This window comes from Liolophura sinensis, chromosome 5 (assembly GCF_032854445.1).
Source record: "Liolophura sinensis isolate JHLJ2023 chromosome 5, CUHK_Ljap_v2, whole genome shotgun sequence".
NCBI classification, from domain to species: Eukaryota; Metazoa; Mollusca; class Polyplacophora; order Chitonida; family Chitonidae; genus Liolophura; species Liolophura sinensis.
The window spans coordinates 1950115-1975307 of NC_088299.1; the positions used below are offsets into that span (position 1 = coordinate 1950115).

At 39.0% G+C, this 25193-nt stretch overlaps 2 protein-coding genes and 1 non-coding gene across 3 annotated transcripts; 2 read left to right on the plus strand and 1 right to left on the minus strand.

The window, feature by feature from the left end:
• The first annotated feature begins 1109 nt into the window (after window positions 1-1109).
• LOC135465614 (RNA polymerase II subunit A C-terminal domain phosphatase-like) lies at window positions 1110-15246 on the plus strand. Its single transcript, XM_064742891.1, is given in 9 exon segments — window positions 1110-1205; window positions 3860-3943; window positions 4582-4672; window positions 5163-5288; window positions 6841-6906; window positions 6908-7013; window positions 7016-7088; window positions 7670-8830; window positions 13538-15246. Coding segments are annotated over 9 exon segments (2331 nt in total). The 5' UTR covers window positions 1110-1119; the 3' UTR covers window positions 14076-15246.
• A 1926-nt stretch (window positions 15247-17172) lies between these two features.
• On the plus strand, window positions 17173-17245 carry Trnat-ugu (transfer RNA threonine (anticodon UGU)). Its single transcript has one exon. It is a non-coding gene; the product is annotated as a tRNA-Thr (tRNA).
• Window positions 17246-18945: 1700 nt separating this feature from the next.
• On the minus strand, window positions 18946-23603 carry LOC135465847 (small ribosomal subunit protein uS17m-like). Its single transcript, XM_064743210.1, has 2 exons — window positions 23446-23603; window positions 18946-19569 (listed from the first exon to the last, which is right to left on the minus strand). The coding sequence occupies exons 1-2, from the start codon at window positions 23557-23559 to the stop codon at window positions 19327-19329; spliced, it is 357 nt and encodes a 118-aa protein (XP_064599280.1). The 5' UTR covers window positions 23560-23603; the 3' UTR covers window positions 18946-19326.
• Window positions 23604-25193: the final 1590 nt, after the last annotated feature.

The following is a 25193-nucleotide window of genomic DNA, read 5'->3' on the forward strand; positions in this document are numbered from 1 at the left end:
TTTTAAGCACTGTCTTGTGAGATGCTGTCTTCTCATTCCCACAAAACTTCGACATCCCTGATAAATTTTTTCACTGACTGATAGTTATTACTTAGAAACTGCTGACTAAACGGTGAAATAAACAAGAAAAAATGTATTTGTATAATTTGAACAGCATGTCTAAGTAGGCCTATGATCTACTTGGGAGATGAATGTGGTTTGGGTCGAAACAGTATGCTTCTGTCTCATACCGTCATTGAATATTAAACGACTTTAAAATCAACTAATTTTATGTCTGTGCTGGCCCGTAAATGATACAGTCCTGTCAAATAACACAGTGTGAAATGGCCTCTCGGCTATACTAACTAAATTGTTGGAAAAGATCTCAAAATGATGTCTTATGCAGTTGTTCTGTGTCATCATGTCACTTCATGGAGTGAATGGGTAAAGGCCGTGCAATCTGATAGCAACGTGTTTGATTGGATAAAATTCTCTAGATGTCTGCCTCGATTCAAACCAGCCATTTGTGCAGTACTGACATGTTGTTCGACATGTTATTCGGTGAAGTCTCATTAAAATAATAAAATATGACACTATTTAGAAAACTTGAGAATCCAGCTTTCGATTGAAATATGTTTTAGCCATGTGCTGTCTTGTCCTTTAAACGTGGATAATTTTTGGAATCAGTGCATACCAAACATTTACGATGGACTCGAGATATAGAAGTTTGTGAAATTTTCTGCTGGGTGAGATATGCCGAAGGGATGGGTTATATTATATAGGCTTGATAGGCTAGACTCAGTGTGCTATTTTTAAATTCTGACCTTCATTGGAACAATGAGTCCATCTGGATGGACTAGTTAAGTCAAAAAATACCCAGTATCTTATCGACCCTGTGTAGGCAAGCCACTGTCGTTGTTGTCTGTACGCTGTAGATAATTGTAAACGGCAAACACATGTCGTTGTTGTTTTGAGGTCTGCCCGCGTGCAGTGTGTTTTGGCTTTGTATTGTGCCATTTGATTGGTTGAATTGTGCTTGCCACATTTTGTTTGTAAGATAACTTCTTATTGGGTCCAACATTTTGCAGTCGGCGAAAATGATTGGCGAAAATGTAACGGAAGTGGCCTGGAGAAGCTAGCATGGAGGGAACGCGTCAAGAAATTAGTGACAAGTCCAAAAACAAAACACTGAAATGGAAAGTGAAGGGCGGAGTTGTGTCAAGAGGGTAAACTGAAATACTTTGTTACATTTTCCCACTGTATGATTATCGGTACCATAATAGTAGTCTAAAGCCATGGCGGACACGAATTCAAGATCGCGCTCATCTGCACACTTTACTGACATGATAAAGTCAGTGAAAAGCAGACGACGACTTGCACTACCAACTCGATATCCTTAAACAGAAGCTGTATAAATGTATGTATGTTTGGGGTTTCACGTCGTACTTAACAAATTTTGAGTCATATGACGCCAAGGAGTCATTCAGTGCATGTGACGTATCTTCTTGTGGTAGTGCAAGACCTAGTCCATCCGGTCTAAGGATGTTTACTGATACGAGGATATTTACTGATACGAGGAGACTCGCTGCCACCCGAAGCCTAACTTACATTTACTGATTCGCGGAGACGCGCTGCCATCCTAAGCCAGGATGATGTGTGCACCCGATTATGACATAGTATCCGTATTCAGCTACCTCATCGGCAAAGCTCCCTGCATACGCAATACTTGATATCCAAATCTGCTTAATACATGGTCAGTCGGCATGTTAAGACATTTATGCACCTTTTGCAACCATAAGATCTGCTTTGAGCTACTCGCCGCATGATTCCGTCTACCCAGTTGACCTAAATTGGTATATCATTCATGTTGACATCTATTGAGAATCTGACAACATGTGAAAATATACCACAATGTTATTTAAGTATTCCAATCTCTAGAACAGCTCAGCATGCAAAGGTGGACAATGATGTTGTTTGGAAAGCTAATTGTTGAATAAGGTGAAGATATGACTGCTAGATTTTTTCACCACCTAAATGACAATCGGATATGCGCATGCGCCAAGAGCGAAAAACAATAGCTACACGTGTTTAATGAAGACTGTCTAACATTTGTGAGAAGGGCACAAAAGCGAGATATCATGGAATTACCAATTGTATTCTCCACAGAATTGGGTAAAAATTGTCCAGAAGACCATGAAACCATCGGAAAATGTAACTTACTTGACTTTTCCCGATGACACCTAAGTATTTTCTTGTATTTTCAAACCACCAAATAAGTTGGTGGAAGACTCCATTCCCATATACATACATGTATTTCACCATGGATAGCGTCTCGGCTGTGAACAAGACCTTTAGCTAATTTTAAAAGTTCACAGCCAATTTCTTGGCTAGATTCTGTGTTATTTTAAAATTCTGGCAATCATCGTAACACTGAATCCATCGCTGACTCTCAAAGAAATTGCTGCACATCTGTGCACTCCAACTCCATGGAGGCCATCTTTATGAGGTCGGCTCTCATGGCACCCAAACTTTCCTGCACTAAAAATACAAGTTCGAGCTAAGAAGGTTAAATTGTTCTTGTAGACGGCAATCGAAATATAATAATTTTCTTGAGGATTTTAATACCAAAACTCAGTTATATTTCAAACCTAGAAGTAGGTCAAGTGACACTTTAAAATGGCTGTCAATGACGAGACACTTGGGACTGCCAAACACAGCCAGTTAATGAGTTTCATAGGTGAGGATAGTTAAAGAAGAGGATAGTGTTAGAGGTTCCACCATAAAATTACATTTAAATGAGAAGAGGAGGTGAGTTACATTACCATAAGTGGGAAGGAGATGGTATTGCTGTTTGAAATCCTTGCCATGTTTTTTTGAGAGGCGTTGATGTGTTATGATGAATGTCAGAGTTTTAAAATAGTCCAGCTCGATGGACTATGCAAGACCATGCCACCAAATTAAGTGCTACTTTGGAGTTAATTTGTCCTAAATTTCTGACTAGAACTTGCAGCAGGCATGGTGATAGGCCTGACAGCATGCTACAGTTCAGCAAGTCGTTCCATGTGAAAAAGTTAAGAGTTTGCAAAAAGTGTTCCTGACACTAAACTACAAAACCATACCCTCTTCCGCTTGTCTCTTGAACAGTTCAACCAAACTCCACCCAATACGTTGCCTATTGATTTTCAATGACCCTAACTTATTTTTAGACTTGTATTAAATACATTTATTCATACTGAAGTTAGGATGTTCATGAAAACTTTGAAAGTGACCTGATGAAAAACCCCAAGCAAACATACACATGTATACATACATTTAATGTTACACGACCAGTCATAGTGAACCTGTTTCTTAAACAGTTCAAACAAATTCGAAGGAAGAACCTTATTGATATTTCAGTGATCTTGGCCTCTTTTTGGACTTGTCTTAGATACGTTCATCCATATCAAAACTTTGCTGTGAAATAAGCAAAGAAGCTGTTACTGATACAAAGGTATTCTTGTGTTTGTTTATTTATTTATTTATTTGATTGGTGTTTTATGCCGTACTCAAGAATATTTCACTTATACGATGATGGCCAGCATTATGGTGGGTGGAAACCCAGGACCATCGGCAGGTTGCTGGCAGACCTTCCCACCTAAGGCCGGAGAGGAAGCCAGCATGAGCAGGACTTGAACTCGCAGCGACCGCATTGGTGAGGGACTCCTGGGTCATTACGCTGCACTGTCGCGCTAACCTACTTTTCGTGTTTAATGTTGATCAGTTTCTAAGGGCCCTTAAACAAGATGCACACATTCCTGTGTTAAGTTTGCATCTATTAGTTGCATGTCTTTATGAAGGCGAGGGGTTTTATGTGCATTGTGTGGGATATTTGTGTTTTCAGTCTGTCTCAGCCTGGGACCCAGGATTGTACTCACCCAACTTTGATGAAGGACATGTGTGCAGAATGTGGAGCAGATCTCAGAGAGTAGGATTATTTTTGTGTTTTTGTGAATTTTGATCTCTTACTATCCATCTACACAGATGTAATGTTTTCTCTGTACTCTATAATGAAATACCTGTGGTGACACAAGTCAGATAATGAGTATGATGTTCACTTTTGAAAAGGTAAATTGGAGGAATTTATTGTTTTTGTACAGATTTCTGCTTATTGTTAGAAAGTGAAACTCAGATGTGCATGGACCTCACTGATAATAAATCTGATGTTGTTTTTGAATGAAAAGACAACAGACAATTGAACCTTGCTTATTTCGGACCAGTGGTAGAAATAGACCTGAATGTATGTGGGGCATTAAGGCCTGGGAAAATTAATAACATTGCGGCACTTTCAACTTTTGTTGTTGTGGAAATCGGCTTAGCTTTTATCGATTCACACGTTCATAGTCTATGAATGCTTTACATATGTCAGATTTGAGGCTTAGATTTGAATGAAGTAGAAAATGAAATTGGCAGAAGAACCTTTGGTAATGCATGCAATTGTTTACCCAATTCAGCCAACATTTTATTTTGTGACTAAGGAGAAGACAGAGACATTAAATGGTCCTTAATGTTGTGGCAGTAGTTTACCAGTCATAACAGTGCATAAGTAAATCTGTCATGTTTCAGAAATCCAGGCCATGCTGGTGCAAGGAAGGAAGCTGTATCGGCTTCTGTGGCCATGGTACACAGTATACCTGAACTTATTGTCAGTGAGGAGGTCAGTGAAAACCCTTCTGCTTGAGGCTTAAACATCGCTGTAGCAGTGTTTGTTGTGTGAGCCCATACAGCTTAACCTTGTTTCGTACCGAGTCAAATCTCGAGGTTGCTGTGCATTGTTAGCCGTGCTTTTGATAATCATACAGCATACTATTACGTGTACTCAAACTCAATAAACTTAATGTCAGATATATGTAACAAATGTTTCTTTTTCCAAGTCATGGCGTCTAGGTGTAATCTATCCAAAACAGTAGCAATATCTAAAAACTGTGTGAAATAACACTTTTATCACTGAAGGAAATTCCGTCAGTTCAACTTCATATAAATCACAAAAGCAAATCTAACAAGTAAACAAACTCAGATTTTTTTATTTGTGCACGTAAACAGTCAGATGTGCAATTGAGGAATTTGGTGTTGATTGTACCACTGTCGTCAGGTCATGGTTTGTGCTTGATATGATAAATTCTGGCATGAAATCTGTATTTTTGTAGGAAGCACTTCGGATTGGTAAATCTGATGAGGAGAGATTGCTAAAGACAAGAAAACTCGTCCTCTTGGTTGATCTGGATCAGACACTTATCCACACCACCAATGATAATATCCCAGCCAATCTGAAGGTAACATAGACACCTCAGTTTCTGCAAATTCTATAAGGGAACACGTGATCTCCTTAGCAACAGACGGCATGGGCAAAGAAAATTGTCCTCCTGATGTTACAGCATAGGGAAATGCCTATTTTTGAATTTTTTATCGCTCTCGGGGATAGTGTATCCTTTGGATTTGTATAATTTTCAGCTTTCCAAATAGCCTGAGTATTGCGGTAGAGCTAACGTGATCTTTTTTTTGTACAACCAGTGCCGATGATGGAGTGGCAAACATGGGTCTTTTAAAACTCGCTGCTTCAACATGGGGTGGTCGTTTTGTTTTTGCCCAGCTGAGGTGATCATGTGATCACTCCTTGGCTGTCTTACAGAACATAATACGATAATTGAAGGTACACGCACCCTATTTCCACTTTACAGCCATAATTACAATTAGTTAAGACCAATGATTTGTCAACAGATTGTGAAACTGAATTCCAAAACTGTAAATAGCATGTGTAAAAGTCCTCATCAATTTATTCCAGTGCAAGATCATAGAATATGGTTTTTATGGTGAAATATATTCATCAGTTCAATACAATGAGCTGTTAGAAAAATGTCCAGAAAACTTCTGAGACATAAAAGGAGACATGAAGATGATGAATTTGGTAATTTATGGTAATTAACATGCTTGCAGGCATCAGCGGTGGAAGAGCCCCCTTGAGTTACATGTATGCAAAACCTGAGCTCCATACGTACAGTACTTTTTGAGATACCACATCTAACATTGATTGTGATACTCAAGAGACAAGCTGTGAGTTTTGGTATACACACAGAGCATTATTGATGAAGCAACCTTATGTTTATTTTCCCCTTGCGTTTATTATTTTCAGAACTGTAGCTCAGTACTTGCAGTACTAGAGATACCACCTTTAACATTTACTTTTGACGTTGATTCCAGTAGACAAGAGGCTAAGTCGTGCATATTGTAATTTACGGTAATTAACATATGCTTAATGCATTAATGATAATGATGGAACATGGCTCCCACGTTATTGTGGTGTATATGTAAGCAACATAGTAATAACAGAAGGACAAACTTGGACGCATCTTGACACCAAGATTTTCGTGAGTGGGCCAAATGTGAGCCTAGTAAAAGTCAACAACAGTCAAGAGCTGAACTACAACTTTACATCTATTCCACTGTTTGCAGGACCCACACCAGTGATGCCACACCTCCCTTCTGCATCTCCTCCACCCTCATTCGTCTTTACAGTTTTAGTTTTGAGAAGACGTTATAAAGTAAAAAAACAATTTTAACATCTACAGGTATGCACATGTAGGTACGTCACTGCTGTAAAGTTTTACTTTGTTTTACTGGCATTTTTTTTAAGGCAGACAACCATGTAGATGAAACATTTTCAAAACAGTAAAAAGTAACAAAGCTCACAGTCATAGGTAGCATGACAAACTCTGAAATGGCAGCATGCAGGCTATACTGGCAGTAAGTTGTACCATTGTTAAAAACTTCAAGTCAGGTTTGTCTTCATTGATGTAAACTTCTGTTACTCTGTTTGCCTGTTGACAGGGGGTTTTCCATTTTCAACTGGCTCATGGGAACGCTGTCCTCTGGTATCACACGCGTCTCCGACCGCCACACAGAAGAATTCCTAAAGAAGATTTCAACCATGTACGAGCTACACATTTGCACCTTTGGTGTTCGTCTCTATGCCCATACCATTGCCAACTTTCTGGACCCCGAAGGCAATACTTCTCACATCGAATTCTTTCTAGGGATGAATGCTTCAGCTCTAACTCCAAGATGCCAAATTTAAAGTAAGACTTGATTTAGTACATTCAGGGTCAATAAAGGGTGCCTTGCCTTACCTTGGAGTTTATGCATTGTCACTCTGTTGCAGTGTTCATTATACTGAGCCTACAGGAAATACATTTGGCACTAGCATTGCAAAAACTTGGAGAAAACTGAACTGTATAAGGATATGAAATATAGAGGTCGTATATATTAAAAAAAAAACTTCTTTTTAGACTGTCCAGATTATTTCAAGTATATTTTTTAGTTTACTATTTTAACATGTATGCAAAAATAAGTACTAACCTTGTGGTCTCTCAGTACATGCTAGCACTGGTTTTTGAATACATTTGTTCGAGTTTGCTGTGTCCTTCTCTGATACGTTCAATATGATTGTCAGTTGTGTTTTTGTATTAACCAGTGATTGGTTTTGTTGTGGCGAGAATAGAAGCTCGACCTTGAAATTGTTGTCATCTTTCCATTGACTGCGGACACGACAACCGGGTTTTGTGCTCACTGAAACTCTTATTTTCACCTGTGCTTGTAGTGTACTGGAATAACATTAATTTTAGGCATGCTTTATGTAATATCGGTTTTTTGTTGACAGGGCACTATTTCCCTGTGGAGACTCGATGGTATGTATCATTGATGACAGGGAAGATGTGTGGAATTTTTCCCCCAATCTGATCAATGTCAAACCCTACCGGTTTTTCCAAGGAACTGCTGATATAAACGCTCCTCCCGGGTGTCAGAAAACGGAGTCTGATTTAAACCCTGTAAAACACAGAGTGCGGAGAATCTCTCATTCTAGTGATGGAAGCAGCCAGGTTGTGGAGATCAACAGTAAGCTGCCCTCAGAGGGAGAAATTCAGGTAGAGGAAAAAGATTCTCAGAGTAAAGAGGGACAGAAGCAGAGTGAAATTAAACCTGACAAGGCAGCAGACGTGAAGTGTGGGCAGAAGGAGAACACTGATTGTGTCAAAATGACTAATTCAGGTGGAGAGGGGGGAATTGATACAAAATCAGATGCATGTGAATCTGAAGCCAAAAGCCCAGAGTCGGCTGGGAAGGGAGAGGTTGAGACTATATCGGAAGAGATAGAATGGGTGGATGATGATGACTACTTACTTCATTTAGAAGAGATTTTACGACGAGTACACAAAGCATTTTACGATGTTTACGATCAAATGACTCAGAAAGGAGATGTTGAGAAAGTCCCTGATATGAAAAGTATAATACCATATGTGAAAAAGAAAGTACTTAAAGGAGCAAACGTGCTATTTAGCGGAGTGTTTCCGACAAATATGCCTCCAGAGAAAAGCAGGGCGCATATCGTCGCTAAATCTCTGGGAGCCAGCATTCACACAAACTTTGTACCTAAGTCTGCTCAAGAGGGAAAAAATGGGAACCACACAACTCATGTTATAGCAGCTCGTCTTGGTACGTCGAAAGTTCGAGCTGCTCAGAAGTCTGGGAGTGTGTATCTGGTGACACCTGAGTGGCTGTGGACGTGTGGAGATCGTTGGGAACATGTTGATGAGAGGTTATTTCCCCTGACGGAGGAGTCCCAGGCTACCCTCCCCATGAAACCTGATGTGCCAAGCCAGCCACCCATGGTGAAAGAGGCAGTTAAACGGAAGAGCGACACCAGTGTGGAAGAAGTATATGTGTATGACAGAGTTACTGGAAAGCGTTGCAAAACTGAGACTTTACAAGGTGGAAGGCAAACAGAGTCTGATACACCACCAGACATAAAAGCAGCAAAAGGGTAAGGAAAGTATTCCTCCATAATACTTATAAGACCAAGATAGGATAGCAACGCACATGGTACCTCTCTGGTTGTGAAGACTGTTCCTAAAAGTTTACTTTGAGTTGTTCCCCTTTAATATAGCTCTTCAGAAAATGACATCTTTCTGTGAGAGACAATGCAAGAAACTTTGCAATGTGAATTTGGATAGCGAATGCTTTTGTTTTTTTTGTCGTCTCAATATTCAATAAAATAGTTGATAAAAACTGGCACAGGTAAAATTTTAGAGAAACCAGTAACAAAAATCAATATCTGTCACATTTGATGGGAAACCAAAAAAACATTTTGCTGCCTGAAATTGAGTGTATGTGTCCTCAATTGTAGTTTTAAAACTAGCCCGATTCTTACAAGTTTCGCATATGTAATAAATTCTCATTGGTCGTTGGTTTCCAGGCAACAACTGCTCTTTAAAATATTGATCTGAATTTTGTTTACAGGTTTATTTTTTGTATGGTCTAATTAAGTTTGAAACCCAGCAGGATCCGTACATAAGATTTAAATATTAATTTCCTGGATTCTGGTTTAGTGAACTTTGGGTAGATTATGTCTCATTTGCTGGTATCTCAAAAACCATTTAGAGAAGAATCTAAACAAGAATCATATCTCCGATAAATTTGTAAAATCTTGCTAAACCTTTTCATATTTAGGATAAGACAGCACCTGTTTAACATGTATCCCCTACGGAAGACTACTACCATCTGCACTATCTGAACTGGCATTAAATATTTTGGGGATTTTTTTTTTATCCCAGTGAAAGTTCAGTGAAACTTGATCTTGACACTGCTTCAGCACTGAATGTCATAATACTTCTATATCATGCTCTATGACAGAGGTATTTTCTGGATACGCCATACACAAAAATACATTAATAAGGAATGAATCATGATATCCTAAAAGTGACGGACTGTATATATTTGCTACCCTGGAAATTATTTCTCTTGCCATATGATGTGTTGATACTTAATTCTACCCTGCTGTTAGTTGCAGGCCGTGTGCAAATATATATGTTAAATGGAGGTGACCTTTCAAACAACAGTGAGTGTGTCACGCAACACATAATAATATTATTTCATGCCATTATTTCTACAAATAAAAGAATTTGAGTTTGTTTACATGTTAGTTATACATTTATAATTGATATTATGGTGAACTTTTGAAATTCCTTCAATGATAAATCTGTTATTTCGCACAGTTTATAGATGTCGCTTTTGTGTCTTACATTTTTGACATTTTATACTCAGACTCCATGACGTTGAAAAAGAAACATTTGTTTCATGATGTTCCAATCTGAGCTCGGCAGTATGATGTCATAATACATGTACAGTATACTTGTACATTCCTACGTCATGGCACAGTGAGACATGACCTTATATATACGTAGCCTTCAAAATTTCTAGGTCAACTGCATAGATCTCTGCGGAGGGACTGAAAGAGAATAGCAGCATGAAATATGCCATTTTTGCTTCATTTTCTTCCTTTTAGAGGTCGAATGGACTTTAAAGAACAAGACAGTACCTGGCTAAGACATATTTCAGTCGAAAGCAGAATAGTTAAGCTTTCTAAAAAGTATCATACTTTTATTATTTTAATGAGATTTCACTGAATAACATGTAGAACAGAATGACAGTACTGCTGAAACGGCTGGTGTGAATTGAGGCAGCCATGTTGGGAATTTTATCCAATCAAACATGTTGCTATCAGACTACACTGCTTACTCTGTGACCTAGCCTTTACCCATTCAATCCATGAAGTGACATATGATAACACAGAACTGCTGAATAAAACATCATTTTGAGATCGTTTACTAAGATTTATTTACGTATAGCCGAAGGGCCATTTGACATGATGTTGTGGGACAGGTCTGTATCATTTTCGGACGTAAAATCAGTTGATTTACAAGCCGTGCAATATTCAATTACAGCATAACAAATTATGTCAGACACCAGCATATACCGTCTTGGCCCAAACAGCATTCATCTATCCAGTAGACCTTAGGCCTATTTAGACACGCTATTCAAGTTATGCAAATGCAGTTTTTGTCGTTCATGTTAGCGTTAAATCAGCATGCAGTTGCTAAATAACAAATATAGTCATATGGTCACTGACAAATTGTCAGTGGAAAATTCTCTTTTGCCAAAGTTTTATGGAAATGAGAAGATCGCATCTCATTGGACAGTTCTTAAAATTAATGAAATCTTAAGATCCAATTTTTTTTCTGAATTTTTTAGAACTGAGGAATTTAAATCTTTTTTTCTGTTTGCTTTTATAAAATATAGTAAAATGATTGAAACGCTATGTTTAAGCAGAGGAGCTTTTTCTGACGTCTAGGTCAGCAATGCTTTCATCTTAGAAGCCACCACAACAAAATTGAAACATAAAATCCGGCGAAAGTCAAATGCCTGGATCAGCCTTAGTGATGCTTAGATTTATTTCCATTTGTGTCAAAACTGAGCATGAATCCAGTTCTACAACAATCCTATTGTAATTTTGTAATCATTTAATAGGGGTCAGAATTACTGGTACCAGTGCAACCCCTCCTGAGGCTACTAACTGAACCAGGAATACCTATCCCGTGCATCTGCAGGCTACTCGTATACCGTATATACAATGTAGTAGGCCTACTGTTACAACAGTTCAAGCAGTGGAAGAAATTTCCTTCCAGTATGTCCAGTTTACAAGAAAGCTATTAGTCACTAGCCAAACATCTTGGCTGTGATCATTTAATCTGGGGTTAGGCGTAGATCCCAGCCGAGGACTCTTCCAGGTTAAAATATTGGTATTTAAGAAACTCCATGCAAAATGAACCAATACATGATTTACCGGGCAAAACTCCAAGAGAGTATGTTCACCAAGACTTCCTCTGTTCCTCTACCAATTTTTTCCATATTTTGTAGCCTTTACGACCAGTAAATCCAAGATAATTCACAGTTGTGGCTTACGCTCACACGCCATGTCGCCATTGTGACCTAATAAATGGTATTAGTCCTCCCCGTGCATGCGTTGACCTTTCATGACGTCACCATGTTTTGATCAGCTGGCAGTTTTGACAGACAGAAGGCCATGTGTTTGCAGAGACACGATTTTGCAATTGACTGAAGGATATGGAGCAGAATGATGGACCCCACGGTTTGTGTGAACTGTTCTATTAAGTTTGCAGTGAAAAATGGGGCTTATCTTCGGCATCTGTTCCATTCAGTTTCACTGAAAGGTAAAGCGCTGCTGTGCATGTGCGCCTCGCTGACCCAGATTTTAAAAACATGGCAATGTGTGGAGACCCGCTAAATATGAGCCTATTTTAAACTTCCGCTAAAATTTACAGGAGAACGGCAAATAGTGATTGTGGCAAAATGTGCGTAAGCGTTTCAACTTTCAGAATTGCCGAGGTACTCAGGACGAATGTAATGTGCATGCATCAGAATTGAAGGAGGAGGTAGATCTTTGTAAGCATTATACTGGAATCAGACAGAGGTCTCGGGATAATTTATCACTTGGTCCTTCATCGCCGAAGTTCACAGCTTTAATCTGCCCAAGGCTATTGCTTGAACTATTATACAGGAAATGCCTTTGATGTTAAAGAGCTAGAGTAAACGTGACATCATCTTGCTGTCAGTAATGGAGATGCTCTGAAGCTGTGACAAGACGAAGTTTCACTAAACCTTTACTGCATTGAAAAAATCTTAAAAAATATTTAATGCCAGTTTAAGATACTTTGAATGGTAGTCTTTCAGTGTACATAAACGTTAGTCAAGTGCTGTCTTTCACTTTAACACCTTCGTCTGGGTGTTGGTTGTGTTACCCGATATCGGTGACCCTTGTTTCGTACAAATCCTGAGAATGGGCAGCATGTTGTTTGAAATGCTCAGCATTTTTGGGATTTGACTTGGTAGGAAACAGGGTTCAGCGATATCGTGTTAAACAACAAACACCAAGACGAAGGTGTTAAACCCTGAAACAGACATTGTGTGATTTCCATGTGCAGCCCAGTACAAACCAAGTGCAAATGAAGGGGGATTTTGGATTCAGGCTGTGGTCTCTGAAGGGTTTTGTTCTGGTGACTTTGTTACCCAAGTAAAAGCTACTAACAACATTTGACAACCAGTTCTTAACACATATATTCATTTCTGGGATTGCCATGGCAACCAGATATATTGTTAATGACTATAGATAGGTATAAACTTTGTGTCCAGTTGTATTACATATTCAGTTTTATTTCCTTGGTGGATACATACATGTACATGTAAATGTAGAAGTGAGGATCTGTTGCTCATCACATTTATCAAGGTTTGAAGTTGCCATGGTTACCAGTTGCCAAGGAAATTTTTCTGTCCATAGATAGTTGTAGGTATGACTTTGAGTCCCAAACCTTACAACTCCAACCATTATACATATGTTGTTTATGTTGTTTTAGTGGGGAAATGGGAATTAGTTTCACCTTGACTGTTTACTTATAATATGGTGGCCAATTTTATGGGTGAAGGGAGCTAGAGTATGTTAAACCATTGACCTCTGGTGGGTTATTGACGAACTCTATCACATGTGACATGTCATATAGGTGGAATGCAAGTGATTTTAAACTTAATGCTATAACACAGGAGAGCAACGATGACCACTTATTGTCATCAAGTAAGGTGACAACAGATAAATCAACAGTTGTTTTGTGTGTTCCAGAGATGGTGATTTCCTGAGTGGGGAGCAGGATTGTATAGAAGACTTTCCTCAGAACGTGGAAGAGCAGGAGTCAAAATTTGCTGATAGTTTTAACCCGTTGTATTCTCTCTCTGATGAGGAGATAGCGACGATGGATCGGGAGGTGGAGGAGCTGATGGAAGATGAAGACAGCTCTGATGATGAAGGTGAAGATGAAAATACAAAGAAGAATGAGGAAAGCCTGAGGAGAAAAGTTTTGGGCAGTTGCCTTCCACAGGAGTCCTCCAGCGAAGACAGTCTGAGTGCAGACTTCCCCAGAGGCTGGCAGGCCAAGAAAAAGCTGCAGAAAATTGGAAAATTGAGGTCTTGTGGGGTTGGAATGGGAGAGTTAGATACGGACAAGGAAGATGAGGGTGATGAACAGGATGACATAATGGATGTCAGTAGAAATGCAGGGGATGAGTCTGACGATTCAGAGAATTCTGAGAAATCTTATGAGTCAGTAGGCTCTGTGGACGATGAAATTGCGTTAGCTGTAGAGAAGGAGTTTTTGTCATAAGACATGTTTTTTGCTGGTCTTTTCTTCAGTGTGACATCATCGTGGTTCAGAACTCGGATCCATGATCATGTTGTTGGCAGTGTAATGATGTATGCCTTGTCATATCTGTTAATATATCCTGTGAGTCCCAATAGCAGAATTTTTCTCAAATCAGATTAAAAAATATCTTCATTCCTAATTACAGGTTAATATTAAGTCTAAGAATAATGTGACTAATGTTGCTAACTTAAGGCTGACCATGCCATGAACACTATTACAAATGGCTCCAAGGCAACTGAAGCCCGCAGTACGTCATTGTATTCTGCGATCACTCGATGTACATCATCCAGCAACTTACAGGTGCACATAAAAGTGCGACTTGTCAATACAGTCGGAATGTTACAACAAGGTGCATTACTTATCACCAGCAATGAACATGCTTTAAAGCTTCAATTTGACTCTAAGTATGCTCCTCTACTTCATACCAAGTAGTTTTATATGTCTGTTGTTACTGGCTTTAAATATTTCTTTCTCTGCCTCATTCCATCAGACAATAACTCAAACACCATGACCGATAGCCGTCAACGTTAGTAAGTGGTTTGGATTGGTTTGCAGTGATGGGCATAAAATAGTTTGGCCCTCTTTGTTTTCCCCCTAAACTTAATCTGGATAATAACTCTTGAATGCTACAATCGATGGCCTTCAGTCTTGGTAAGGGATTTGATGCCATTGACAGGAAGGCAGAGATTTATTTTTGGTGATGTGTGCACATGGTCATTGTTGATATAATAATATGGCAATTAAGTGACATTTCAGGAATATGGTTTCCAGTGCTCTTGCTGTCCATCATTCACACATGTTTTGATAACGATGATGCCTTGTGGTGGGATAATTGTACATAGGTTAAAAAGTATATGACTGACAACTTATTTCTCCATCATGTTACATGTAAATGACGACATCTTGTTGATGCAACAATGGGCCGAGGTGGTTAGCAAGCGGCGAGATGACCCAGTGCGGTCGCTGTGAGTTCAGGTTGAGTTCATCCTGGCTTCGTCTCCAGCCATATGTGAGAAGGTCTGGCAGCAACCTGTGGATGATCATGAGTTTCTCCTGGTTTCTGCCCGGTTTCCTCCCACCATAATGCTGACCGTCATCGTATAAGGGAAATATTCTTGAGTAAGGCTTAAACACCAGTATTGCAACAAAAGCTTTGTTGAAATATTGAAATGTCTTTTCAGTTTATTAGGTGGCTTGTACAAAGTACAGGTGTAGCTAAAGTCATACCTTGGCAGACTAATAACAGAGAAGGCAATACTTAAGTAAAGTATAGGGTGGTGTCTTAAAAAGCATTGCATGTATTGAGCTCAGGTTTTGCACACATGTAGAGCTCAACAACATTAAGGCGATTCTCACTGTGTCCATATTAATTACCATAAGTTACAAAATTTGTGACTTACAGTATCATGTATTGGAATCAGTGTTAATTAAGGTAAGTGTTGTGCATCATTTGTGTGCACAGTAGTTACTGTAAATTAACAAATTCAAGACTTCTGTACTTTGTTTTCAGCTGAAGGTTTTCATTCGTGTATCTTCTACACGCAAGCCCTTTTGTAGCCTTGCTATCAGATATGAGGTTGTATGATTTTGCTCATTTTTACGAATGTCCAAATTTTACAATAATACAGACGGACTGTATGGTGATTTGCTTTTGCTAACCTGGGAATACACACAGTTTTTATGTACATGTTGATTGTGCTGATAGGGGAATAAATCTGATTTGTTGAATTTCATGTGTAAAAATCTTAACCCAAAAGATTATTATAAGCTTGATTAAATTTCCTTGAAGACAATGTTTGTAATTGTGGTACGTCATGATTCTGCCAAGTATAGAAATTTCTCTCCACACAAGGCTGATTTCTAACATATTTCTTAGAAAAAAAAATCAGTATTTTATATAAAATGGTAAATGGCCATACCCCGATAGTATCATTAGGTACAACATGCAGGACACGCATGTAGTCGTTGTTGGCCTAGTCTGAGTGTTCAGTTCGTTGCGTTGACGTAATCCTGAACACACCTTGAAGTGACGGACTGAAAACAACAGACTGATCCTCAAACATTTCTCATGTAGTGGGAAACCTGGAAAGCAAATATTGCCACCATTTATACCATTACCAAAACCTGACTGGAGTGCGTTAGTAATTTACTGTAGGAAGATTGACGCAAACCAGAAAAATGTCTTCACTGAAGTGCACGCAAATATATCTGCGTGTTGTCAACGTTTCGTTTGGAAACTTTAAAATTCATATTTTTGTCGTTGTTAGGGGCGCGTTTTGATATATATGTAGTACCGGCACAGCAAGTTAATGGAGTCTGTGGAGAATAGAGAACTCTTGTAAAGATAAAAGATGTGTGATGAATATATAGCTCTGCTTGTATTTAATGAATGTTACATGTGTGTCATGTCAACAAGGACGTCATTGCTGTCAGATGGAATTCACTTAGATTTACCAGATCTTGGAGACGAGCAGGCTGCTGAGGAATAACGGTAAGGCGCGTATTTGTGCAGATCTGTACATTCGCAGGAGACACAAGGTAAGTACCAGAGATACCAGGCAACAGAACTCCAAGAAAATTTATTAGAAGGATGTATAGCTCTAACGGAGTGTTAGAAAAGGTAGATCTATGTGGAGCTATGATAGAGACCGTAAGCTTGGCCAAAGTTGACTATTTAGTCAAAAGCAGTTATCAATTATTAGGACGGAGTCACGTAGGTACCTGGGACAGTAGGTACTTAATCTGCTTAAGCACAGAGATTTTTATCTAGTCTCTGTAGTTCGTTTTGCTACAGTGAATCTTGAACTACGGCAGAGTTGAAATTTTTAAGACGAGATGCCATATTGAATGGCCCGCCCTGTAAAAAGGGAGATAACTCTGAACAAGCCCTCTCGTATAACTGGGTATTATTCAGGCCTTGTTGTGTTTCGGTGTATTCAAATATATTACCACGTTTGCATTTTCTCTTCACAAATTCATCCCATGCAAGATAAATGGATCAAGTCCTGTTTAATAAAATCCATTATTTTGTGGCTTTATTAAGTCCTCCCCGCCAACTGCCTCCATAGCTCAGTGGTTAGAGCACTGGTCTTGTAAACCAGGGGTCGGGAGTTCGATCCTCCCTGGGGGCTGGTAGGCTTTCCCTGCTAGATTTTTTTTTTTGTTTTCTCTAACACAGCACTACATAAGCATATCAAACAAGAAATTATGACAATTTAAACCAATGGAAACTATTCCAAAATGATTAATATTTTCTGTCATGCTGTAACAATCTAATCTGATCACCATACTGATCCTTCTGCACCTATTCCTTGGTTATATAGGCCTACCAATAGTTTCTAGACATCATTACTAACAGAGGTATACCAAATAAATACTGAATAACTGTTTTATTATTACTAAAGTAAATTTTAAAATATTCATTAATAACATTTGCTGGGCTGCCATAAATTTATTTTAAACTATAATGGTCTTTTTCCACAGAGTCCACTTACAGTATACTATATCTGAATGGCACTGCTACACTTGATATTCAATAAAATACATTAAATAACTTAAAAGTTGTGCCCTTGGCTAAAAGATGCATACTTATTGAACTGTGATATTTCTAATGATCTTGGAATGGCATTAAGAAATTAGTTTCGAAGGTATAAGGAAATCCTACTGGAAATATGTAAGCTTAAGCACTAGAAGTAATATTTTATAGCATTTATTTGCCCTTAAAAATGAACTTGTTGGGGGCAAAACTTTAGGTCATTTACCATAATTAACTTTGTAAAGAATTCATGCTTTCTGATTATGCAACACTTCACAGCATAATAGTGCTGACATTTAACCATCTTGACCTTAGCTGCCAAGTAACTCTTCAGTTTGTGAGACAGAAACAGTGTTAACCAATCCTAAAGGCATGCAGGCTGAATCTCCAGCTCTTATGAAACTCAAATTTATTTTGGTTCATTTGAATCGATGTGAAGTGAAGATTAATCCCAAATATACTGCATTACAAAATAATAGACCAATGTTACAAATCCTGAGAAAGCAGAGCACGTCGTGTTCTGTATCTCATTTTCACTGAACCATTTTCAAAAAGATGTATAGTATGTGACTGTTTCTTCATTCCCGACTTGCTTCTCAACAAATCAAAATATTGAAACTATGTACATATGCGTGTTTTAGGACATGTTTTGTTTTACGACATTCTCAGCCTAATTCCTCAAGCTTTTAGCTTATGAAAGAGCAATTTTCAGTGTAATTCATGCACATTTGTGAACTGTTTTTAGTTACAGTACAATTTTATCAGTCCACACATAATACTATTTTCATAAGTTGCCTGATTTATGTAATTTATTTGATTGGTGTTTTATGCCATACTCAAGAATATTTCACCAATACCACAGCAGCCAGCATTATGGTGGGAGGAAACTGGGCAAAGCCCAGGGGAAACCTATGACCATCCACAGGTTGCTGCCAGACCTTCCCACTCACGGCCGGAGAGGAAGCCAGCACGAGCTGGACTTGAACTCACAGTGACTGCATTGGTGAGAGGCTTCTGGGTATTGCTTGAAACAACACCTTATAACTATGCAAAAAGGTTAAAGAATTACAGTAACAAGTTGTCAGTGGTGTGATGAAGACGAGTCCTTGAAAGTGTGTACATACAGTCCTACTGTGTATTCCTGTGGCAATGTACTGCTGCAACCAATGGCTCAAGGGCTGAAATATCGAAACAAATATACTTTGCTTGTCATTACTTCGATCTGTGAGTTTGGCCTAATATCTTTTGATACAATATTTGCCCTATAAGTCGGCTAAAAAGCAAAGCAAAAAAAAAAAAAAAAAAACACAGGAAAACAGGTCATAAAGTATTTCTTTTGAAGCTGAACTGTCAAACATCTATTAACATAAGGTGTCTTCGGATTCATGGATAATCTCTAAGTACATTTACTTGAAAACCAATGTGTCAGACTGTCAAACAGGAAAAAGCTCAATAAAAATCATTCGTAAGCATACAAAGATACAGTTATCAATGGTGTCGTTTCTGTACAAACCACATGTTGTACATTTTAATTAACATCTCGTGAATATGTGAAATCCATCGACGTTTCTACTAACACAACATGGCTATTTCACAACATGTGCCACACTGCCACACAAATCTACACCACAATACAAGAGTCAGTCAACTGTTACAAAGGACATTAACCCTAAGACATCACACTGCTGAGCTTTCTTCCGAGATCTGTGTTTTTCTATTTTCATCAATAAATTCTGTGCCGCGACATCTTCTGCCAGTGACTGGATCAACCACAGCACCAAGTTTAAACACTATCTCTTTCAGTTCAAATCTTGTTCTGGGAGACACTCGCTCATCAAGTTCTTCAATCAGCACAAAGTCACCGATGTTACATTTAACATCTTTCTCAAGAGCCCAATAATCTTTTCTTTTGTTGAAATACTGCAATGTGAAAAAAAAAAACAATATCATAATCTTTTCTTTTGTTGAAAGACTGCAATGTAAACAAAAACAACATCAAGCTAACTGTTAACCAGGACATTCTGAGAATTTATTTATTTGATTGGTGTTTTATGCCGTACTCAAGAATATTTCACTTATATGATGGCGGCCAGCATTATGGTGGGAGGAAACTGGGTACAGCCCGGGGGAAACCCACGACCATCCACAGGTTGCTGCCAGACCTTCCCACTTACGAGCCGAGAGGAAGCCAGCATGAGCTGGACTTGAACCCACAGCGACCACATTGGTGACAGGCTCCTGAGCTAGCGAGCTAACCAACTGAGCCACAGAGGCCCCTTTTTGAGAATTTATACCCAAGCTGAATATACAAAGCTTGAAGTGCATACATGGATCATGTAGGTTTTGAAACTTAATATGAAAGGCCACAAATTAAATCTGCACACAAAATTTTACCAAATTAATCAATACCAGATTAATCCAAGCGTTTACAGAATTTGCATGGAAAGCAATGACCAATCACAATCAAGGAAATCATTACATATGTATGCCCAAATTAAACACTGATCAATCTGGTTTTCAAACTTCATAGATCTGATGTCACACAGAATGTTATGCACCTGTACATAGTGACACACATAAATGCATAACTTCAGCCTAATGTTTATTTGGTGTTTTACTCCGTACTCAAAAATATTTCACTTATACGACGGTCGCCAATATTGTGTTGAGAGGAAGCCGGGCACAGCCCGGGGGAACCCATAATCATCAACAGTTTGTTGACAGACCTTCCCACGTATGGCCAGAGAGGAAGCCAGCATGAGCTGGACTTGAGCTCACAGTGACCCCACTGGCGAGAGGCTCCTGGGTCATTACGCTGCGCTAACATGCTAACCAACTGAGCCACGAAGATCCCTTCAGCCAAATATAAAATACACAACTGCACATGCTTCATGTAAATATGACATGTAAATGCATATCAGCTCAATATACAAAGAAAGTGCTTTTTGAGATACTGCTTAGCTTTCAAATCAACTGCTCTTAATCGTTACATTTACTAACCTGGAATTCAGTCCTTTTGCTTGTTTGCGGAATGTAACTATGAAATCGATCAACACGAAGTATTGGGAGAGTCACAGGGAATAACTGCTTCTAATGCGTCGGATCGGCATCTTCACGCGCATTAAATCTTCCCTAGCATAAATTGATGTCAACCGAGTTGTCCCCACAATCAACTAACCTGTTCGGAGTCGTGCCGAACCAGAAATGATCCATGACAACTGCACAAATTCCCAAAGTAAATACATTTTCAGACACTACACTCACTATGGCCGCCATCTCGTTCTGATAGTGGTACATGCAAGTCATGTGACTGATATGAGCACAGACAAAAATAAGGTCGTTAAAGGGAGATAATACGTATGGCAATCATTACAGTTACACTATTCAAGTCTAGTCATCTTTCTGGTATGTTCACTCCCCCTGGTGTCAGATGGCATTTATCGCTTTGGCTTCGTTCGTTCTGGCAACTGATCAAAATGGTGAGAGACAGCTTACGGTCATAGTGGGTGTTTCGTCTGAAAATGTATTTATTTTTGTTGTCATGGATCGTTTTTGGTTTGACGAGACTCCGAACAGGTTTGTTAATTATGGGGGCCACTCAGTTGACATCGATTTACACTAGGGAAGACTTAATGCGCGTGTGAAGATGTGATCAAATCTGGCTTACCATCGATCCAACACACTACAAGCAGTTAATCTCCCCGTAACTTTCCTATCACTTAGTGTTGATCGATTTCAGAGTTACATTCCGCAACTATCCTTTTCCCTGCGCTGTCCTGATAGTGGCAACAATGTATGCCTCAAAAACAAGTGTCCCATGATCTGAAAGTAATTCTGAACTCATATCCCCTCGCTATAAGGGAACCACTAAAGACCGGAATATCGCAATTAACATAAATGTAACCAATGCATCCACTGGGACAACATCAAAACTTCGCAAACTGGCATTTTCGAATCATGTGACTCAGTTACTATGGTAGACTCCGCTGCCCTTCCCTAAATTAAGATCTGCACCTTTTTTCACAGACTCCTAAACAATTGGTCAATTGCCCTTTTAACTGTGTACCGTATCACATTTGTTTTAGTCCAATCATCAGACGAGTTTATCTTTTCCCGATGATGCAGAGTGCGGCCGACTCGAACTGAAAATGGCGGTTGGCAAAGTCTTTATTATACACAACTAGGTGATATGTTGTCAGAATCGCTGCAGGATTAGAGAAGACAAGTTTTTTGTAGCGTACAGCTTTGGCATATTAAGGACAGCACAATTGAAAGGGCCGAGTTCCAGGCTAATGAATGGAAGAACACAGATCTGTATTTCTGAAAGATCTAAGTGTAACCACAGGAATTGAAATCAGATGCTGAAAGTGAAACCACATCAGTTCATAAACTTTTCCCTTCCATAGTGGCAGTCAGCTTTATGGGTGGAGGAAGCCAGAGTGCGCCGATAAAAGCTGGATGGAAACATGGCGGCCAGTTACCTGTTCAGGTGAGTGGGTGGGGATATGGCAGCAACAGAGATATATTGCAGTGAGCAGCGACGTGGGGGAAAATATGGTTAGGGAGCAGGGTGCCAGTGTTTCTGCTTCAGGCTGAGCGCAGGGAATAGCCCGCATTAAACTGAAAGATGCCGGAATGAACTTCCAGCTTTGAACTAGGTCATACAGGCCAAACCATACTACTATATACAGTATGTATTGAATACATATTTACTGACTTTAGAAATAAAGCATCTTCTCTTTAGTTTTACTGCAAGTCAACTCTTATGCAGCCAATGGCTCATTGAAAATATCAACAATGTGGACAGAATCCATCAAAACACCAGCATGAACAGTACAGTTGCATTCAAGATAAATACCCCACACCCATCATTGCGTATGGTGGGCTAACCATGGTCAGGTAATGTTCCATTGTACATGTCTGATGGGCGTACATTCTAATCAGGATTCGTGTATCATGGTGCCACCATGGTCCCATCGTGGCCAGCGATTCGAGCATGATTTAACGACATTCCTCGCCAACGTCACAGCATCACTCGCCTGTGTTCCCAATCTCTACAAGTGTGCACGCTTAAAATCTACATTGCATTATATATGCTCGGTGTATGCATGCACATTAATACCAGTTGTTCGGATACATCAAATTTTGTAGAAAATTGTCGAGCAGGCAAAAACACTTCTCGTGTACATGAAGACAAGACGGATATGCCTAAATAAGTTCATAACAAAACACAGCATGAAAACTGGCAAATTCTGATCAGAATGGCAGGATGATACACCCATGATGGACCCACCTTGGGTGTGCAATCGGTTAGCAGTAGGAAATGGGTCCGCGTATGACCATACTCTGACAGTCCAGCCACGATGGGCGTAGGACATTCTGCTAGGATCCGGCTGTAACGTAGATTTGTGATTTATTGGACACAGCGTCATTCTCTTCTGTCTCTCTATCCAATAATATCATGCACGTAATATGATGGGACTGAACAGACAGACGCCAAAGGCACTTTGTCCAGATAAGTCATTAATCTAGGTTATGGTATTTTCATTGGTTCTGTCCTCATTGTAGACAATTCAGACAGACTCTTGCCGGCGTAAGACTTGCAGGTCACCACCGAATGCAGATGGGTGTAAAACTGACGGAGAAATGCTTTATTTCTGAAATAAGTAAAAACTTAGTTTCTGATCTTGTGCTGTTTCATATGTACAGAACACATACACATATAGTATGACCGCGTCTTTTGGACATAACTGAACTATAGTTCAGTAACTGTCGGGGCAGTTGTGGCTAACTTACCATAAGAAGATATTGATCAAGCATCATTTTTATCACTCTAACTTTCACGTGGTCGTGTGCTAAGACATTTCGTTGCATCACATGTCCCAGAAATAGAGCCTTCCTCGCCGACATTTCTTCCACAGATTTCCACCCTGAAGATCAGACGAGTTACTTTCTGTATCTCATCACTCAAGCACATGGCAGGTCGCAACACAAGAGAGCTCGTTCATGGGAGACAACTTGTAACCGTAAAAATTCCTACTTGTACCTTAAATATGATGTCGGGTACCAGTGTAAGGCCTGCGACACTTGATTCCTTGTTTCCCGCCAGAACACTTTCGTAAATCATTACAGGTGGCATTTTTCATTATCAGCATTTCGACTATCTTTTTTGATCTCACTTTTTGTGACAATTTCTGTGAAAAAAGAAATAATGAGTTTCTTACGACCGTGGGTAGTGAAAACGGAAACCAGGAATTTTTATTGTGATTGACCAAATTACCGGGAACCTGAACTACATAACGGTACCTACATGTATGTGGGCCTGCTACAGATTAGTAGTACAGTATTACTCTAGTGAAAAATACATACGTACTTTGCACAAGTTCAATGAAGAATGAAGGGTTCATAATGCTTTGCTCAATGTGAACTGTACGTGCATGTTAAGCTTTGCTCAATGTGATCTGTATCTGCGTGTTAAGCTTTGCTCAGTGTGAACTATATCTACGTAAGCCAGATCAAAATGTCAGTCATCCACGCTAAAGATCGACAATTCTTCTATCAAAAATATTAATAACATGTCTGGTTTGGAAACCAACAGGAAACATTTATTTCCTAATTTATTTCATTTTAATTGGTGTTTAATTAAAATACCCTGTACTTGAAAGTTTTTCACTTGTAGGCCTAGTACAGTTGAAGTAGGAGCAATTTTATGACTGAAATAAGCTGAGATGTCCAGAGTATTAAACCACCAACATTGGGTAAATTATTGATGAACTTTAATTCCCAAATGTGATGTAGAACTATGAACACCATATTTGTTGAAGACAAGTGGTCAAAAACATGTTATGGGGCAAGTGACCACTTGTCATCAAGGTATCTTATTGATTAAACGACAAGTACATGTGTTTTAACCATTCGGTCATTACCCATTCCCAACCAACTTTAACACATTCATGTAGCCTGTGTAAATATCTTAAACATAGTTATCTGAAAGAGATTTTCCGTCAACCCACAGCAGGGGAAAATTTATTGCCAAAACAAATCAGTTTTCATGATTTTCCCAGTTGACACTCTTTAACTACCGGTACTAGTAAAGAGTAGAGGTGAGCCACAGATATGTGCAGAGTCTAATCTCAACTAACAACTCAACTTCTAATGTTTTACAGATAGAGCTAGTCCTTACAAGATGGACAATGCCACCAACAGTAAGATTAATGACTTTAATGACTAAATTACTTTGTTTTAGCTGCATAAACTTATTTCTACCTCTGTTTTTTCATTATACAGCCACATTTCATTCCACAACAAATTGATGAATGTTATATAATCTACTTACACGTGAAAACTGCAATAAACACACACTGTTTCAAAAAGATACTTTTTTATTTTGATGATCATTTATACAAGTATGTACAGTGGGTAAATCTGGCCAAAAGTTTCCATCAACACGACATTTTTTATAGATATTTATAGCCCAAACGGTGAAGTATTTGAAGTTTAAATAAGGCCATTCAATTTATTTCAAGCAATGACAGTTGAAAGTG

Coding starts and splice junctions, on each gene's coding strand:
- LOC135465847 (XM_064743210.1), bottom strand. CDS start 23,559: ATGTCGGCGAGGAAGGCTCTATTTCTGGGACATGTGATGCAACGAAAT. Junction 19,570..23,445: donor TTGATCAATATCTTCTTATG/GTAAGTTAGCCA, acceptor TTCACATTGCAG/TATTTCAACAAAAGAAAAGA.